Genomic DNA, 21,471 nt, shown 5'->3' on the forward strand with positions numbered 1-21,471 from the left:
AAAATAGTGGAGATACGATTGACATACTTACTTTCTGGAATTGATTCACATATCTTTGTAATATTTTTAGGCAAAAGTGAAAAGATATATTATGTTTGTTTATCGCTCTGTAGGGCAAATGTCTGAAACCAGTATATAACAGACACCTACCTACTGCAGATACCTACGTTAATGTAAAGGTGAAAAGATTCTGCCGTCAAAAATTTGATCGAATATAAATTGATGAAAACCATTCTAAGTTTCCTCTCATATCCATTTAAAACAACATGTTTAAATTATACTTGTTGTGTATTTTTGTCCCCTTCGTTTTATTATAATGTCATTTGGTTTTGCGATTGTATTCCTAATATTACAGACATGTTAATTAGCTGTCTACCAACTAATCATGCCTTCACGACAGGTACCTATAGATATTACGTAAGTGTTCTGTACAAAACAAATCCAAGTAGACAGTTTTTGTGTTTTGCAAAAACAGAATAGGTGGTTGGTACGAGTATGTCTGATCCTGACGTTAATTGACGGCGTAATAATTGACGGCGTAAATATTTACGTGGTAATTAGTTTAATAATAATAAAGTACCTACGAATCTGATTGAATGCTTATTTTTAAACCTTGAAGTATAAAATGTTAAAGATGCCCGCCAGCCTAGCAAAAACTCGCAACCGTTGACGCTTAAACGAAAGGCAACTGGCTCTCAATACTCTCCACATTTATTGATAGAGAGAGAGATAGAAAAGCTACATGGAGGGTGATCGATTTGCAACATCTCTTGGCACCTTGAAGTCCGCTTTTTAAACCGACTGCCAAAAATTGGAGACTAAACATGCGTTTAGGTTATGACTGATTCTAATAGTTTTAATTTGAATTGTAAAATGCAATAGGAACTGTAACTCATCCGCTAAGTTAAATGGGACTGGGCTGGACATGTCTGCCATATGCACCCGGAAAGCTGGTCCAAAATGGTGACAGACTGGGACCCGCGGAATACCACAGCCGATGCAGGCCGGGGTTCGGGCAGACCAAAAAGATGGCGGGACGACCTAGACGCATTCTACCCAAACTGGTGGGAAAACGTTTATAACAGAGTCAAGTGGTAAAAAACGAGGGGAGGCTTTTGCTCAGCAGTGGGAAAGAGGCTAATTAAAAAAATCTCACCCGTATTTGGCGAAGTTGGTCCAGAGGGTGACCATGCGCTTGATCATACGGCGCTCCAGCTGGTGAGGGAACGGGATGGAGTGCGGCTTGAACAGGTAGAACAGCTCGTCGGCGTGCGACGCGCCCTCCGTCGCCCCGTACCCCACGATGATCTTTGCCATGTTGCGATACCCTCCATACTTGAACAGGTAGAAGTATATCGGCTTATCCGTCGTCTGTGTGTACAAATCCGACTCGATCACTGAAGGAAACTTAAAGTGCAAATCTGAATACAAATCCACCATGTCTAGAATCAGTTCGTCTTTCTCCGGAGGAAAGTAATGACTCTTAATAATTTCTACCGTGTTGTTCTTGTCAGATTCTGTAGGAAACTCTAAATCTAAATGTAAATTCTCTTTGGGATCGATTGATTTGAGACTGTTTCCGTAATCTTTAGCTACAAAGTATATCCCTTCGTTGTCGTTAAAACCTATTATCATGGGCACTTTGGTGTAGTTCCCAGATTCTATTACACTTGTAGGGTATTCAGTGATTAAAGGCTCTACTCCTGGTAGATTCTTCTCAATGCAAGGCACGAAGAGCGTGTCAGATGAAACGTAATTTAAATTATCGGTAGCCTTAGCTTTGATCAGTTCGTATACGGTTTTATTTCTTAAAATATCGTATATTTCGTGAGGATCTTTGGTATCATATCCGAATTGTTTGACTAGAGAGCTAGCTGTCCTTATAGGATCGTGCTGTAAAGCCCAGGGTGCAAGCGTGGATCCGCTTTGGAGTATGACTCTGTGGAAGAGTCCTCTAGCGGCTTGTGAAAGTACTAAAAACGAGGAAGAAACAGCGCCCGCGCTTTCTCCAAACAGTGTGACACTATCTGGGTTTCCTCCGAACGCTTCTATATTATCTTTGATCCATCTCAAGGCAGCTACTTGGTCTTTCAGGCCTGCGTTTCCAGGAGCATCTTCGGTTCCCAGACACAAGAACCCTTCGACGTTTAATCTGTAGTTGATGCCAACGAAGACGACTCCGTGTTCGACGAAGTAGTCGGCTCCGTAGAGGAAGGCGGAGCCGGTGCCCTCGAAGAAGCAGCCGCCGTGGATGTAGACCATGACGGGGAGCAGCTTGCCGCGCGCGCGGGCGGGGGCGTACACGTTGAGCTTGAGGCAGTCGGGGTCGCCGATGACGACGGTGCCCAGCACGGTCTGCGGGCAGCGCGTGTTTGTGTTCACCGCCTCGAACACGCCGTCCCAGGATGGCGGCGGCAGAGGGGCCTGGAACGGAGAATGAACGAGTTATAACTTACATACAAATAACACTAACTTTATTGCACACCTCTATACAGAAAACAATGTAGGTATACAAGCAACTTAAGAAGAGGTAAAACAGGTGATCTGTGCCAGACAACCTTTTCAAACATACGTGTAGATCGTGTAAACTACGAAGATGCGTGCCTTGACTCATAAATATACAAGTATTGGTATGATATTTAAGATTAGATTTTAATCTGCGTTCCATTGTGCTGTAGGTACGCACTTTACCACCGAGTAGGGATAGGTGCCTACAACATCTTCTTTATACCATGTTTAATTAATAACGACCCACGGTGTCCCACGTGTGGATTACAGTCGATTACACGAACGAACCCGGCACATCATCGTAAATGACAAGATTTATACGCAACGTGCGCGTGACAGAGGGGCGCTGATTGACATAAATATACAATTATCATCTTGTTATATAGACATATCTATCATTGATGCTAGTGGTGGCCGTTTTAACTACATAAGTTGACACTATACAATTTAATATGGCAAAGCCGACATGAGGGCACCAGTCGTGCACGTAGCATAATCAATGTGTGACTAAACTAAACATGACCTATGGCCCGTGTTCAAATGATAAATAAGTTTACATAGTATGTAGTAGGTACCTTATCATTTGATATTTACCAGTCGATTTTCGGTGAAGGAAAACATCGTGAGGAAACCGGACTAATTCCAATAAGGTCTAGTTAAGGTTGGAAGGTCAGTTGGAAACTAGTAGTTAAAAACTAGTGCCTACGCCAAATCTTGGGATTAGTTGTCAAAGCGGACCCCAGGCTCATGGGAATGAGCCGTGGCAAATGCCGGAATAACGCAAGGAGGATGATGATGTAGTAGGTAACTTAGCTATTACTTACGTAAATAATGCGGTAATTATTATGTAAATATTTTCTAGTGGAATTCTGAACAAGCAGTGATAGGTTTTATAAACGAACGGACGATTCACAAGGCTAAGGGCGAGCAGTTACTGTCGTCCATTGTTGCAATATATTTTTTCTGCCTTGATTATTTTTTCCCGTCTAAAACAATTACATTTCATGGAGGATCTTCAGCAATTGAACCATTTAATTGTGTAGAAAAAAAAACACAATTATTCAAATCGCTTGTTGCAGTTTTCCTTTGCAAGATAATAATTTTATTGTTCTACTTTGTTTGTGTGCTTCGTAATTAGTAAGATCGCTGCAGCTATGTATAATTTGTGAAAAATGTTGTTAGTTACACTATCAAAAGTTCCTCATACCAACCTGTTACTTAGGGCCAGTTGCATCAACCACATTTGACAGACACATCATCGTCACTCAGCAGACTTCTATGGAACTTACTTAATCAAATGTTATGATAATGTATCAACGCTAAAACGGTGAACAAACGGTTTGGTACCAAGTCGCAATATTTATTTATTTAATGTATATTGATAAAGTATCAATCTTGCTAAAAAGGCGGACTAACGAAAAAGGAAGGAAGGAAGGGGAATATACGAGAATGTTAAGTCGAAAAATGGTTGCCCTATCCTTAGCTACTTTTGAAATCTTTGACCGAATACAGTCGTCAACCGAACATAACACCTTTAGTGCGTTTTCACATTATCCGATCGGATATCGGATGTAGGACCGATATCCCATACATTTAAGCCGGCATCTTTGATTTTACTATTGAAATCCTTCCGACATCCGATATCGGATCGGATAATGTGAAAACGCCCTTACTCGACACGAGCAAGGCAACGTGATATCACAGGGCAAGTTATTTACGATGTAGTAATTACCCTTCATTTACCTATGAAAGTACACAGGTCATAGCTAATAACGGGTAATTCTGGTACCTATACCTAGAGGTTAAGTTAATTACTACTTTGTAACTAGAACACGAGTAATAAAATGAGTACCTACGAACGATGTTTTATACAGAAAAATACTAAACACTAGGTTCTCCTAGTGTTTGATGATTAATTTGTAAGAATTTTTTCATAAATCGATCGATGGCATACAGTCGCCGTCAATAGAATCGATGGCAATGTAACTAGTTAAAATGTCTTTAATTTCATTGTCTTGGATTCTAAATTCTTTATTCACATATGATCCTCAACCTTTAAAATAATGAAATTGTATTAGAATATTGATATTTTATAGAATGGTTTGTTTTCATCGTTACTTGGTCTTCTTTCTTTATTACTGTGGAACCCTATAGATCAAACCACAATAAATTAGCAATGCGACAATGCAGTGACCGAGCAGCCTTGTCCTTGCATGCGCCTTGGACACGCCATACTTGTTTCATGATTACTTTCCTCCGGGTCGCAGTCTCGTGGTAAGGGCACCTTCGTTTCGACATGCTATGCGCTCAGTCACCTTGGCTTGATCTTACGGGTTGTTATCCGCGAAAGCGAAATTTTTCCGACGGACGCATACATTCTCACATTCTCAGTAGGTACCTATTGGTATAATAGGTACTTACGAAAAAAACCTTTCGATCGCAACTGATTTCGGACAAAGTATAAATATTGTTCGATCGCAACTGGTTATGAACTGGCGGTTAAGTACGCGGGCGAAGGGACACCAGGAGGATTCCATGAAAAAAGTCTTCCGTTGTACTTATACCAGCCAAATACCAGCTATTTGGTTGGTGCAAGAAGGTATTTTTTTAAAGCAAAGTGCAAGATTATGCACAGTATAATGATCGTCTGTAAAAAAAATCGCAACACCGACATATAATCGAGTATTTCATGCTGGGCTGTTTTTACAAACGCAATTTGTGTGTTTCGACTACTTCTTTTGGCGTTTAAAACAGGCGATTTTTTTCTATACATAATTCTGCACATTGCCTTATAAAAAGATCCTCTTACACCAGCCATATAATTCGCGTTTGTACGGGAGAACGGTAGAATATTTCATGGAGTACCCCAATGCGTTTGTGGACAGTCCATGGAATGTCCAACATCTGTCGTAAGTGGGAATATCTCACCTTGAATCTATTCTTTCGACTGACAATTCCATAAGGGATCCCCAGGTAGCCGTCGGTATCGCTTTAAGGTAAATAAACGATATTCTGCGTTTTAGACCAGTTACTACTTAACCAATTTTTGAGGGGCACGATTTTTTATGAAACGGGGTGTACCTAATGGCTTGGATTAGCTTGACCTTCCAGCCTAGAAGCAAGTCTCACCTTGAACCGGTTCTCCGTGCTGACACGCTCCCATAAGGGATCCCCAGGTACTCCACGAGGCGGCCGTCGCGGGCCACGCGGCCGCGCACGTAGCCGGTGCGCGTGCGCACCAGCGGCGCCGGCTGCTGCAGCACCGTCGCCGCCACGAGAGAGAACAACGCCAGCCACTTCATCTCGCGCCCTGCCACCTGGAATAGAAGAAAAAGATCGCCTGATTTTGACGTAAAAAAATCGCAACACGAAATATAATCGAGCATTTCATGCTGGGCTGTTTTTTTTCGAAGATAGTTAGATTAGAAGAAAAAGAAGAAACATAGAGAAAATTCAGAAAACGCTTAAATTTTGGTATTACACAGACAGTATGATGTTCAGGGTGCAGTCGGAAGACATGTAAAGCCCAATTCCACTTAAGTTTAAGAAAATGATGATATGATGATGATGATTCAGGTCACCTTCTGGATGAGACTAGCTCAGCGTGAGGAATATAAAACTCAGAAGACGCCTGTACTAGCAGTGGAACGTATACAGGGTGTAATGCTTAAATGTAGCCAGATAATCCATACTAATATTATGAAAGGGAAAGTGTGTGTCGGTTTGTTTGTCCGTCTTTCACGCCAAAATGGAGCGACGAATTGACGTGATTTTTTAAATGGAAGTAGTTGAAGGGATGGAGAGTGACTTAGGCTGCTTTTTGTCTCTTTCTAATCACCCACTTCCCTTAAATGGGGGTGGAAGTTTGTATGAAGCATTCCTCAATTTTCGAATAACGCGAGCGAAGCCGCGGGCAAAAGCAAGCTATTCTATAAATACATATAACAAATACCAGAAAACTTCAAACAACTATCGACAGTAATACCCAATAAGTAAACTTACAACCTAATGAAAAAAAATATTCTGCCTCACTTTAATCAAGTCGATGCAATGAATGATCGCTTAGATGAAGAACAATTTGTTCGTTTCTAAGTAGTTTGGCAGCACACGTGACATTTGCATAATGCCACTGCCAGGGTCGAACCTGCGACCTCGCGTTCGCTAACCTATTACCTAACCATCGGATTACGGTTACATATACGATATACGTTAATGGTAGGTTAGGTACATATACGTATCTACACATAAACGCCGAATGAAATTATCTATTTAATTTACCTATTTATGTTATGCTGTCTGATTTGTTAAGAAAGATAAGCATATACACCGTGTTTCCGGTATCACTCAAAACCTCAGACACTTCAACTGACTTTTATTTTTTTAAACGTATCTACAATATTCATTTTTTAATTTGATGATTATTATTTTTTTAAATTGAATATTTAATTTTCTGTGCAGCTCTACTCGACTTTTAACTCTACACTCAATAAAATAATTGTTAGCTACCATCGTAAACCTTAAAACTGATTAATTGTGTACGTTACTACAACGACATAAGGTTTACCAATAGACAGCTATGTCACTGTAAAGCACGTTAAACTGTGTCACAGTAAACTTCAAATTGGACAGGTGACGCAGTAAGCAAATTTAAACCTAACATTCAAAATGACAAGGTTGTAATTAGGTAAGAGTTCAATTTGTTATGACTTATGATAAACTTTAAAATTAAAGTGACGCACAACGTCAAACTCGTAGCGGAAAAAATAATCGTCCAAGTAACCAGCCAGTATTACCCCCCCCCCCTAAATACTGAAAAAGGTATACAACCTCTAGCAATATGATATGCACAATGTTGTATTACGAATTTGTAGAATGGGCACGTAAACAATAACTAATAATACAAATTAAAACAAAAAATATTACCCCCATCAAGATATAGCTCAATCGATTCGGGTGCGTATCGATCGATATAACTTTTTTTGATATATTTTTAGTCGTTATAACGATCATTTGATATAATTATTGAATCATATAATAACAAATAACATACTAACAAATTGTATAATTATTATTTAATATAATCATCATTTTCTCGAATAACATTTATTATAACATACTTTGAGTATAATGCTTATTTCCGATAATAAATATATTGTATAACACAAATTCTTTCTAAAGCACAGTTAGTATAAAAAAAAATTGTAAAATAAATTAGATCCATCATTTACCAGAAAAGTAGATTCGGTTAACTGTGTCAACTGTGACCCCTTCACACAACGCGCTGCTACCAAGAAAAGTAGGTTAGGTTAGGTTAGAACTGTGACCCTTAAACATATGTACTGCTATCAAAAAAAGTAGGTTAGGTTAGGTTAGAACTGTGATCCCTTCAAAAAAGAATAAAATTAATTCATGAAATGTTTTATACTGTTTGTTAGTTATATTATACTAGTCGTATATCAATAGATAGTTATACCTTATAACGGTTATTATAAATAAATGTTATACGAAATAATGATTATACAAAATAAAAGTAAATATTTTGTGGTTATACCAAATGTTAATTATGTCAAATGAGTGATTATATCCTTTAAATATATACCAAATGTTGTTATATCAAATGTTACTATGCCAAAAAAAGTTATACCAATCATTACACACCCAATCGATTCTACTCTCGATTCTGCACAAACGGTTTTCAGGTTTTTAGTGTTAAGTGAAACACGGTGTATATATGCAATACATGTATGAGTTCGAATCCCGGCAAGGGCATTTATTTGTGTGATGAACACAGATATTTGTTCCTGAGTCATGGATGTTTTCTATGTATATAAGTATGTATATCGTCGCCTAGCACCCATAGTAAAAGTTTTACTTAGTTTGGGGCTAGATTGATTTGTGTAAGGAGTCCCCCAATATTTATTTACTTATTTATTTATGCATAAGCAAGGTATCTTTTCAAACGATTCAATAAAAAAATCCCAAAAAAATGCAAAATTAAGTATGCTTGGTTAATGATAAAAAAAATCTAGCCTATTTTGTGTCCCAGCGCTGGGCAAAACCCTCCATTTTCTTCCGCCTTTGCTTATTGATAACGTATTTAATAATCGTAAATAACCATTGCATTCCTATAGCTAAATACCTGATAATTTTTTTCTATAAATACCTACAGTTGTTATGTTTTTCTCCATTAATTAACTTACATAAATAATTATTATAATTTTCGCACGCAACATAAGATAGTAACTTAAGTATAGTTTTGAAATATAATTTAGTTATTTTGGACTGTATTCTATTCGAGTGTTTCACGTGTATGTTTTTTTTTAATTTTGTTATAACACAGTTATAAATCGATCAGTTAAAATAAACGTAAGTACATAACAGTACCCTTTTATTAAGTTATCTATGTAACTACTGTTATCAGTTATTTTGATCACGGGTTGTTTGTTTATTTAACTATTTAATACATTATATCCATGATAAAATGTCGGTAATCTTTCTAGGCCAAGTATGTAGTATGTTATTGAATTTAATAGGTAATTTAGATTATAATCCGCCTTGACTACATTTTATTTTAAAGGTGAAGTAAATAAGTAGAAATACTATTGAAAAACGCCGAAAAATCCGGTAGGTGTTGGCTATACTTAATATAAACTTTTTTGGAAAATATTATCAATATAGTGATAAAAAAATCATGATTTGCCCAAAAGGCCATGCCAGGATAAGCTAAGTGAATCTGCCCCCAGCGAGTTTTGGCTTGAATTTTTTTTTATTGATTCGTCTTTGTATTAGTATCGAGTATGCCAAATTTCAGCTCCCAAAACTTTATAGTTTAGTAATTAAAAAAAAAAAAAACGAAATTTGAACTTTCTTCGATATTTTTTTCTGGGCAGCCGATTTCGACGTGCGTCACGTATATTATGCATGTAAGTAGGACAATTATATGATATTAATTTTGTGTTATGTTTCCATACAAAAACTCAAAAAAAAAATTAAAAAAAAAAAAAAAAACATTTTTTTTTAAGTATTATCATGCAAGCGACACCTCCAGATTTTTCATCAAAGTAAGCCTCTTTAATAAGCTACCAAATGAATATAAATACTTAATTTTATCTGTGGTAGAACAAGGTGTTTTTTTTAATTGAATACATCACAATACATTTACTCCCATACACGCTCGTTAAAAGGTTAAAACGAATCGCTGACAAACTCCAGAGAAACGTGCGCGTTGGTCATAAACACTGGCCACTAATAAAAATTAAAAAAATATATATATGAATATGTTTTTTTTTATAAAAAAAAGTCACAAATTGCAAAAAACTTTTCATATACAATTTCTATGAAAAACATTTTTTTTCACATGGTGTTTTTCTGATGCCAATCGATTCCATTCCTATTCAGTATCGAAAGTTTCTTTGAGCTTAACTTGCGGTAATGTACTAAAGAGCCACATATTGAAGAAAACTTTTTCCACATTTACCCCATAACAAAATGTATGGAAAATGTATCCATTGATTTGTGGGTTTTTAATGCAAAGCAAGTATTGATACTGGATAAGAATGGAATCGATTGGCAACAAAAAAACTGTTTGTAAAAAATAGTTTCATTTTTGTAGATATCTACATATACACACTATGGGGTAAATGTGGAAAGTTTCCTACAATTTTCGGCTTTTAGTACATTACCGGAAGTTGAGCCCTAAGAAACTATTGATACTGAATAGGAATTAAATCGATTAGCATCAGAAAAACACCATGTAAAAAATTTTTTTTTTCATAGAAATTGTATAAGAATTTTTTTTCGCAATTTTTTTATAAAAAAACATTCATATATATATATTTTTTTTTATTTTTAATAGTGGCCAGTGTTTATGACCAACGTACACGTTTCTCTGGAGTTTGTCAGCAATTTTAACGAGCGTGTATGGGAGTAAAATGTATTGTGATGTATTCAATTAAAAAAAACACCTTGTTCTACCACAGATAAAATTAAGTATTTATATTCATTTGGTAGCTTATTAAAGAGGCTTACTTTGATGAAAAATCTGGAGGTGTCGCTTGCATGATAATACTTAAAAAAAATGTTTTTTTTTTTTAATTTTTTTTTTTTTGAGTTTTTGTATGGAAACATAACACAAAATTAATATCATATAATTGTCCTACTTACATGCATAATATACGTGACGCACGTCGAAATCGGCTGCCCAGAAAAAAAATATCGAAGAAAGTTCAAATTTCGTTTTTTTTTTTTTAATTACTAAACTATAAAGTTTTGGGAGCTGAAATTTGGCATACTCGATACTAATACAAAGACGAATCAATAAAAAAAAATTCAAGCCAAAACTCGCTGGGGGCAGATTCACTTAGCTTATCCTGGCATGGCCTTTGCAAAGCTGTACGTTCGTTTCAGTTTTGGAAAAAATCCTGATTATTCCAAAAGCAATTGTTACAAAATTTCAAAGCTTTATGGACTGATAGAAAAGTACCTAACAACCAAACAACTACCTGCGTTAATTACAAAAAAAAATTGTCATAATTTTCACACCTACCTTCAAAAACAAAACTTATAAACAATCAACTCCCAATTCAATAACATACTGATAAATAATCGTTTTATAAACCACAAAACAATGATAACAAATAAAACCTACCTATTTATATGAAAATTCCATAAATCACTTCACTTTTCCACAATTTTCCACAATTTCCACGGTTTCGCAAGCGCCTGCGCCGCCGGACCGCCGAGCTTATACTCAAATAATTCACGTTCATGCTTAACTCGGGGTGCGTCTTACATAAACAAAACGATATTAAACCTTATATACTATACTTAGATTCTATATTTAATTGGTAAAACGAACTATGTACACGCGCAGCGTAGTGAGTTACTCCCATTGAAATATATAATTTAAACCTTTGTAGTATAAAGTTTCAAATCCTTTGGCCAGTAAGAGTGGATCTATGTGGTCTCGTCGAAGGCGGACGGCTGACGTAGTTGGCCACAATTATACGGAGGTCAGAATGTCGTTAACTTTTTTTTACTTGCTAATGCGCAGGTCTGGTACCTAGCCAACGTCATAATCGCGTATGGTGCTCCCACACTGGCTGCTTTAAATGTTATATAGCATACAGCAACAGCATATAGCAACAGTCAGTGTTGGACCACCATCACGCTTCGTAGCCATTGTCGTTGTTTGTATATCGTAGCTGGGCATATGTTTCAAAGTTGTTGAGAAATTTTTATGTGGTTTATACTCAGAATTGCGAGCTCTTTCAATCCTAACAGCAGAAAAAAAGTGTCCCAGGGTTTTTCCGTTCCGTTAGGTACCACTTTTTCATACATGTATGGAGGTAACGGAATGGAATGTTTAAAAAATGTATGGAAGTCGTGTGACATTTTTGACATGAGGATCGAAATACTTCGCGATTCTGAGTGTGAATGAAAATGAAAATGAAATATTTATTTTTCAAGTAGGCATATTACAATGCGCATATGAACGTCAAATAAAGCTACTAAGCTACTAATTAAGCGTCTAATAATGCTTGCTCTTTCTATCGCTTTTCTGTAGTACAGACAGATCCAGTTGCATTTCGATCTCAATGTAGCGTCAACGATTGTCACTTCGGCTAGGCCGGCTGTGATTAATGATTATCGATACAAATCGATTTGTTTTATTGGGTTGGCACAAAAGTAATGACACACTCTACAAAACTCTATACATTTCCTTTCTTAAGTTAATTGTTTTCGATAATATTCTAGTATGTTGTGGAACATTCTAGGTACTTCTAATGTGAGGGTATATAAAGCCGCCCTCGTGATTGGTTTAGTTAGATTGAAATAAAATGGACGAGCGACAAGTTCGAACACTTTACTTATACGAGTACTTGTTAGGCCACAGTGCGCGGGCTGCGACTGACAATATCAACACTGCATTGGGCGCTGGAAGTACAAGCCGTGCCACGGTGTCCAGATGGTTTGACCGTTTTAAATCAGGAGACAGGAGCCTTGAAAGTCAGTCACGCTCAGGGCGACCACCTGCATTCAATGATGACGATTTACGCCGCGAACTACAGTCGAATCCTGATGCTACTACTCGTGAATTAGCGGAAGCACTTAACTGCAGTCACCACGCTGTGGAATACCATCTGCATGAGCTTGGGTATCGAAAAGTTTTGGCTCGATGGGAACTATCTTCTGCTATCAAGAAAAAACGACGAAGACGAGCCACTGTAATTTTACTACATGATAACGCTCGACCTCATGTCGCATCTACCGTTCGCCAACAGCTGCAGAACTTGGGCTGGGAGACGATACCCCACCCACCTTATTCTCCAGACCTCGCACCATCAGACTTTCATTTGTTTAGAGCCCTGAAACGACATTTTCGGGGTAAACAATTCAATGATTTCCATGATGTACAGGTGGAGTTGAACAACTTTTTCCAGGCACAGCCATCAGAGTTCTGGGCGAAAGGCATCCAAAATTTGCCGTATCGTTGGCAAGAAGTATTGTAATAATAATAAAAAATATAAAACGTAAACCAAGTGTCTCATTACTTTTGTACCAACCCAATATATTACATTGTGTTATTGTTTATAGCGTGAATAAATCTAGGACAAATTAAAAAAATAGGTTTTGGGAAAATCCTTTGTTAAAGACATCCTGCTAATGAAGCAGTGGAAATTTTTTACAATATTTTTAATGAGTTTTACTTGTATTGTAATAGTATTTTATTTCACATTTGCGTAGTAGATAAGTATGCAGTTAGGCACGTGATATTTCCTTATGATTCTTTTATAATGTAATAAAAATTTAAAAAAAAATTAAATAGGTATAAAAAGTGCTAGAATCTTATTCTGATTTAACAACTTGTTATAGTTTTGAGATGGTTTCGATACAACTTTGATTGACGACCTTCCTGATAATTGATGCATGACACTATACTGTGTACTTTTAGATATTTAGATATACGTAAACAAATTATTTGTCCATTTTCGGGTAGTCACGACATTTGTCGGAGAAACTGACCAAATTCAAAACCAAGTCGATCTGTTACTGAGCGACTTGTCTTTAACGTACTTCTTTGGTTGTATAATGTTTTCATTTACCGTCAAATGTTTTAAGGGGGCTCTTGAGTGTCGATTTTGTTTATATTTATTTAACTACCTAAAGATATAGATTATAAACTCTATTAGGTACTCTTAGTGTTGTGGGTGCGGTTGGTAGGGTTGCCAAAGCTCAACGGGGGTGCGAAAAATTAACTTCACCAACGCGCATCTCTGATCTCAACGCATGTGCCTTGGAGTTGAAGATGCTCATAGGCTACTGATCCAGCTTACTGTCAGGCTAACTTAAACGATTTTTACATAAATAATAAAATATTTACACACTTTCAATCGAGATGCTTTTAATTTGACCACTGAGACACAACCAAGGAAGTGTTACTTGACATTTTGATAACGAGTGTGTAGTCAGTATTGTGTCACTTAATGGACTTTGATAAGCGCACCAAATTAAGATGTCACAATCAGGGGTCAATGACTTGTTATCAGTCATGCGTTGCGGTCACGGTTTCCAAGGACTTTCATTTATAAGGGAGTTTACCGTACCTACATGGTCGCGCGATAAATGATAAAACATCTGGCCGTCCCTATCACACTTACGAATAGTGCGATAGGGACGGCCTGATGTTTTATCATTTATCGCGCGACCATACTTGCCTGGCAGCCGGCGTATTATGCTTCCAATTTTATCACTTATCCACGCGGATAAGACATTCACTCTCGCACTGACATACTTGCCAAAGCGTGACGGATACTTTATCATCATAGATAAGTGATAAAATTGGAAGCATATAGGTAATGCGCTGGCAGGCTACTTACATATAAGTCGCCAGCAATTTCCATATCAAGTTTCCAATTCGGTTGAAATAAAAAGGACCGTAGTGACTTTTGAGGCCACAATGAACAACTATTATTATGGGACCAATGCTGAAATCGCTAAAACAGGCTGTTCCATAGAAATGTTCGGCGTTATGATAAGTAGCTGAAATGTATGAAATAGCCAAATTTTTTTTGCGATTTTTGCATTGGGTCCATGATAAAAACTGTTCATTATGACCTCAAAAATCACTATGCATAGGTCGTTTTTATTTCAACGTGTATAGACCATATAGATACAACCTTCTTAATCTTCTCTTTAATACAGGGTGTAAACCTAATACGGGCGAACCTCTTAACGGTGGTGAGTATATGGTCCAAGAGCTGGCAGGATTTTGGAGTAGGTCCTTGAGGCAACCTGGAAAGGTGCTCAGATGCTTCTCTGATCATAGCCAACATCAGGTCTGCAAGTCTGGCAGCTGGGGAGCGGGGCTTTATCGAGCTATGAATTTTTAAAGATTTAATTTTTTGAGGCCCAAAAAAGGTGTTTGAGGCAACCTGGAATTATTAAAAAGTGAAAATAGAGTTCCTCAGAAGTCGCATAGTATTTATGCCAGATCATTTGGCCGGGTCCTTCACCGTGCCAGAACGGTACAAAGTGGTAAAAAAAAAAAATTCCAAAAAAGGTTCTTGAGGCAGTCTGTCATTTTTACCAGTGAAAGATGAGGGTCTAAATAGCCATGGAAAAATAATGCCATGACATGAGGTGGGGTCCGTACCCTGCCATTCGATCTTGAAAGTCAATTTTTTAGTTTTCGTAAATAACTCGTAAACGGTGGCCCACAGCAAAAAAATATGTTAAACAGAAAATATCTACATAAAATTTCCTACAAGAAAGGTTATGTACGTTTTTTCGATAGGATCAATATATAAATGGATAATTTAGTAAGAAAGTTTTTTTTAATCGATTACATGCTCCGTTTTTCGTCAATACCTCGTAAACGGTGGCCCACAGCAAAAAATTATGTTAAACAGAAAATATCTACATAAAATTTTCTATAAGAAAGGTTATATAACTTTTTTCGCTAGGATCAATTTTTTAGTTGGAAAGTATTTTTAAATAGATATTTGGGCCGTTTTTTGTTGATAACTCAAAAACGGTGGCTCACAGCCAAAAATAATGTTAGACAGAATTAATCTAAATAATATTTCCTACAAGAAAGGTTCTATACGTTTTTTCGCTAGAATCAATATTTTAGTTGGAAAGTATTTTTAAATACATTTCATGGGCAGTTTTTTGTTAATAACTCGAATTCGGTGGCTCACAGCCAAAAATAATGTTAAACAGAATTAATCTACATAATATTTCCCACAAGAAAGGTTCTATAACATTTTTCGCTAGAATCAATATTTTAGTTGGAAAGTATTTTTAAATAGATTACATGGGCCGTTTTTTGTTAATAACTCGAAATCGGTGGCTCACAGCCAAAACTAATGTTACACAAAATTAATCTACATAATATTTCCTACAAGAAGGGTTCTATAACATTTTTCGCTAGAATAAATATTTTAGTTGGAAATTATTTTTAAATAGATTTCATGGGCCGTTTTTTGTTAATAACTCGAAATCGGTGGCTCACAGCCAAAACTAATGTTACACAGAATTAATCTTCATAATATTTCCTACAAGAAAGGTTCAAGAAAGGTTAGTTGGAAAATATTTTTAAATAGATTTCATGGGCCGTTTTTTGTAAATACCTCGTAAACGGTGGCCCACAGCTAAATAAAATGTTCACGAGAATAAAATCTACATAAAATTTCCTATACGAAAGGTTCTATACGTTTTTTCGCTAGGATCAATATTTTAGTTGGAAAGTATTTTGAAATAGATTACATGGGCCGCTTTTTGTTAATAACATCAAAAACGGTGCCCCATTACCAGAAATAATATTAAACAGAAATAATCTATATAATATTTGCTACAAGAAACGTTATGTATGATTTTTCGTTAGGATCAATATTTTAGTAGGACAGTATTTTAAATAGATTACACGAGCCGTTTTTTGCAAATAACTCGAAAACGGTGGTCCACAGCTAAATCAATCTTCATCGGGAATAACAAACATAAAATTTGCTACAATAAAAGTTTTGTACGTTTTTTCGCTAGGATCTATTGATCCTAAAATTGATAATGATAACGTTAAAAAATATTATTATATTTAAATAGATTTATTTATTTATTTACACAAAGAAAATTACACAGTATGACAGTATACAAAACTAAAGCACCGTGAATTTTAAATAAACATTACAACAAGTAACACAAAATTAAATATTAAATAAACAGCAAAATCAAAACATTACATACCATAACATAACTAATAAATAACAGATGAAGGCCTAGCATCCAATCCCTCACAAAACCTCATGCATTCGTCACGTATAAACGCCCATCTGCTCGCAAGAATATCAACATTAGGTGCCACGTCTAAAAACTCATTCACTATTTGCAGTGCACGAACTAGCGGTTACTTGCGGCAAAACACGGTTCGAGCGGCCGGCACCGCCAGTAGGGGTTATATGCTTTTCGTGAATGTAGGCATCACGAAAAGCATATTTCGTCACAGAGGGAACAAATAGACGGACCAGCTGGGATACTAAAACCGGGCAATCTGACTCCCCCTTCAAAATACCACATGCAACAGACATCAGCACGACATTACGCCTAACTTCTAACGAGAAGAAACCCAACGTCCCCAAAAGGAATTTTGTTGGGTACAAGAATCGGTAATACCCGTACATTTTTTTATAAAAGAAACGCAAAAATGTTTTTTTGGACCTTTTCGAGCAGCAGGATGTAGGGCGCTTCATGGGGATTCCAAACGGCTGAGGCTGTCTCAAGCTTACTTCTCATGAGGGCAGTATAAAGAAGCTTTATGTCCCTGGGATTGTCAAATTCTTTGGCGTTGCGGACAACAAACCCAAGCCTGCGGTAACAGTCTGCAGCAAGCATTGTCATGTGCTCATGAAAGTTAAGGTGGGAATCTAAAACAACCCCCAAGTCCCGTATCAATGTGACACGGGCGATGGGTTTCCACCCCAGGAGATACTGCCTACACAGGGGACTACGCGCTTTACAAAAAGTAATAACCGCACAGTTGTCAACATTGAACTGAAGTTTCAGAAGTTTGTTTACAAGACTCAATTCATAAACCCGATCAATATCACTTTGTAAAGATTGTAAGTCAGAATCTTCCTGGACCCTGTAAATTAGTTTCAGGTCGTCAGCATAGAGTAGGCATTGCGCATGCTTAGGCACCAAGGCCAGATCATTGACCATAACACCAAAGAGCAGAGGACCCAGAATAGAGCCCTGACTGACCCCGGAACGGGTGGGGTAGGCACTCGACACAAAGCATCCGTGCTGCACATATTGCCGTCTATCACGTAGATAACTAGCAAAAAGGCAAAACAGTTTAGGCGAGAAACCAATGCTGCATAATTTGCTTAAGAGTACGTCGTTATCTACGCGATCAAAGGCTTTTTTAAATCAAAGTACAGCACGTCCACCTGCATCCCTCTATCTAAGTAGCGCGAAACGGAATCAACCAAGGTTAAGAGGCCTTATTCCTAAAGAAGAGCGTTTTTTGCAAAATGTAACATTTTTCATTCAAAACTATAAAGAAACTATACTTAAGTGATTATTAAAAAACTGATAATGTTCCTAAAAGAACATATCTTAAGCTAGTTAATCATAATATAATATTTTAAAATATGTCTTTTTATACTTAAAACAAATCAGTTTTTTCGGTAGACGTTTTCAAATTTCGTAGTGGGATCACTCGTTTAGAATCGTGATTGTGCTGTTAAATATGTTATTTGGGGTAATAAATGATCACAATCCTATTTGTTATATCCAGCACGGGAAGCATGGTCGCGCGATAGACGATAAAATATCAGGCCGTCCGGATATCGCACTTACAAATAGTGCGATAGGGACGGCCTGCTATTTTATCGTCTATCGCGCGACCATGCTCCCCGTGCTGTACGAAGTAATCATAGTTTGACATTTTAAGATTTATTTGAAATGGTGGATTTAATAAATAACCTTCCGTATCTTCCCCATTTTTTCGATAAAAAGAGGTTTACATTATGTATTTTTCCTGGGATTCCTGCATTTATTGTAACTCTTAAATAATATTATCCTAAACTAGAACTTCTTGTTGACATATAAGAAAAAATTATACATATAGGACATACCTTTCTGTCGACAGACATTTTTTTAAAGCACCTAAAATTCGAATAAAATACACTGTGTTGATACGGGCCCGCTCAGTCTGCGCCGAGCGCTCGTAGGTCGTAGACAACGGACTTGCGTTCAATCGTCCGGCGCTCCTTGCTTTCGTAAGTAGCTAGTTCCGAGAAATGCTGTATACTGCGACTTAACAAATCTTGATCCCGTGGGTGGCAAACAGGCATACGGTCTTATATATAGCTGCAACCCCACTGATTTCTAACCTCTCCCTATATCTGGAGAACGGCTAAACCGATTTCGACGGTCGAAGTGTCTTTGTATAGAGGGAGCGGGGAGACGTGTGGGAAAAATATGGAATCTGGTCTGCGACTCTTGGGTCAAAAAATGTTGGACGGCCTGGCTAAACGGGGGAGATATTGGGGGGTGCTCGACCAAATGTCATAGAGGACCCAGGGCAGTTTTTGAGGCCGCCATTTTTTTTTAAAATGGCCGACTTGTTTTTTGTCGATTTTTCAAGTTTATCCTAGAGTGCTCAAATTTTGGTCATAGAATCTCTCTAGGGTCTAGATTAGAATGATATAAAAAAAATTTGAAAAATGCTACAAATGGGAAAAAAAATTCCACTTTTTTTGTATGGCAACTTTTAAACCGTAAGAGATAGCCGGGGGGTGCTCGATCAAATGTCATACAGGAGCCCGAGTAGAAAAAAGTTGCATCAAAAAATTCAAAATGGCCGACTTTTTTTTTCAAGTTGGTCCGAGCGCGCTGAAATTTTGCATGCGGAGAGGTATGGGCCCCTAGAATACAAATATAAAAAAAATTTTTTCGAAAATCCAAGATGGCCGCCGTTATGGCAAAATAATTTTTTCAAGTATTTTCGCGAGCCCGAAGGGCGAGCTTCAGGGTGGGAGGCCGAAGGCCGACCCCGTGGAGGGCCGCAGGAACGGAGCTCACCTTTAGGCTCCCACCCGGGCCAAATCAAAGTAATTTCACTGCGGGCATAAAGTGCTCCCATACAATTTCCTTACAAAAGTGTCTTAAACAAGCGTAACCGGCGGGCCGAAGGCCCAACGGTGGAGCTTCGGAGCCGAGCGAAGGCCGAAGGCCGAGCTCCGCGTAGGGCCTAAGGCCCGGAGCGTCCCTGATGGACTCGCCGGCGGTCCGGGAAGTTGGAAAAATACTTTCCAACTAAAATATTGATCCTAGCGAAAAATATTAAAGAACCTTTCTTGTAGGAAATATTATGAAGATTAATTCTGTGAAACATTAGTTTTGGCTGTGAGCCACCGATTTCGAGTTATTAACAAAAAACGGCCCATGAAATCTATTCAAAAATACTTTCCAACTAAAATATTGATTCTAGCGAAAAATGTTATAGAACCTTTCTTGTAGGAAATATTATTTAGATTAATTCTGTGAAACATTATTTTTGGCTGTGAGCCACCGATTTCGAGTTATTAACAAAAAACGGCCCATGAAATCTATTCAAAAATACTTTCCAACTAAAATATTGATTCTAGCGAAAAATGTTATAGAACCTTTCTTGTAGGAAATATTATTTAGATTAATTCTGTATAACATTATTTTTGGCTGTGAGCCACCGATTTCGAGTTATTAACAAAAAACTGCCCATGAAATCTATTTAAAAATACTTTCCAACTAAAATATTGATCCTAGCGAAAAATCTTACAGAACCTTTCTTGTAGAAAATATTATGTAGATTAATTCTGTCTAACATTATTTTTGGCCGTGAGCCACCGTTTTTGAGTTATCAACAAAAAACGGCTCAAATATCTATTTAAAAATACTTTCCAACTAAAAAATTGATCCTAGCGAAAAAACTTATATAACCTTTCTTATAGGAAATTGTATGTAGATATTTTCTGTTTAACATATTTTTTTGCTGTGGGCCACCGTTTACGAGGTATTGACGAAAAACGGAGCATGTAATCGATTAAAAAAAACTTTCTTACTAAATTATCCATGTATATATTGATCCTATCGAAAAAACGTACATAACCTTTCTTGTAGGAAATTTTATGTAGATATTTTCTGTTTAACATATTTATTTGCTGTGGGCCACCGTTTGCGAGTTATTTACGAAAAACTAAAAAAATGACTTTCAAGATCGAATGACAGGGTACGGACCCCACCTCATATCATGGCATTATTTTTCCATGGCTATTTAGACCCTCATCTTTCACTGGTAAAAATGACAGACTGCCTCAAGAACCTTTTTTGGAATTTTTTTTTTTACCACTTTGTACCGTTCTGGCACGGTGAAGGACCCGGGCAAATGATCTGGCATAAATACTATGCGACTTCTGAGGAACTCTATTTTCACCTTTTAATAATTCCAGGTTGCCTCAAACACCTTTTTTGGGCCTCAAAAAATTAAATCTTTAAAAATTCATAGCTCGATAAAGCCCCGCTCCCCAGCTGCCAGACTTGCAGACCTGATGTTGGCTATGATCAGAGAAGCATCTGAGCACCTTTCCAGGTTGCCTCAAGGACCTACTCCAAAATCCTGCCAGCTCTCCGTCTAATAGGACGTATAATAAGAGTAATTCAGAAACACCTCTTAATTAATGATAACAATATTGAATTATACGCCTGGTTTCATTTATCGCCCTTATTACGTTTACGCGCTGTATAGACCGCAAATATCTCTGATAACACTCTCCTTGACAGAGCCGCGGCCAATGCCGATGCCGGTGGTGCAACGAGTTGGCCAATCGCACAGTTTTGCAATATCCAATATTCGTCGGCGTCGGATATGCTTCCTCCAAGGGAAGGTTCATTCCGTTTGTACGTCCGACTTTTTAGGTTATT

The 21,471-nt window shown here is 37.3% G+C and overlaps 1 protein-coding gene across 1 annotated transcript in view; it reads right to left on the reverse strand.

The window, feature by feature from the left end:
• Nucleotides 1-21,471, reverse strand: part of LOC125234521 (cholinesterase 2-like) — a 29,013-nt gene that overhangs the window by 2,322 nt on the left and 5,220 nt on the right. Inside the window, 3 exon segments of the mRNA XM_048140787.1 lie at nucleotides 1,157-2,424; nucleotides 5,638-5,661; nucleotides 5,664-5,825. Coding sequence (XP_047996744.1) covers nucleotides 1,157-2,424; nucleotides 5,638-5,661; nucleotides 5,664-5,825 — 1,454 coding nt within the window.

Source organism: Leguminivora glycinivorella, chromosome 16, assembly GCF_023078275.1.
Source record: "Leguminivora glycinivorella isolate SPB_JAAS2020 chromosome 16, LegGlyc_1.1, whole genome shotgun sequence".
NCBI classification, from domain to species: Eukaryota; Metazoa; Arthropoda; class Insecta; order Lepidoptera; family Tortricidae; genus Leguminivora; species Leguminivora glycinivorella.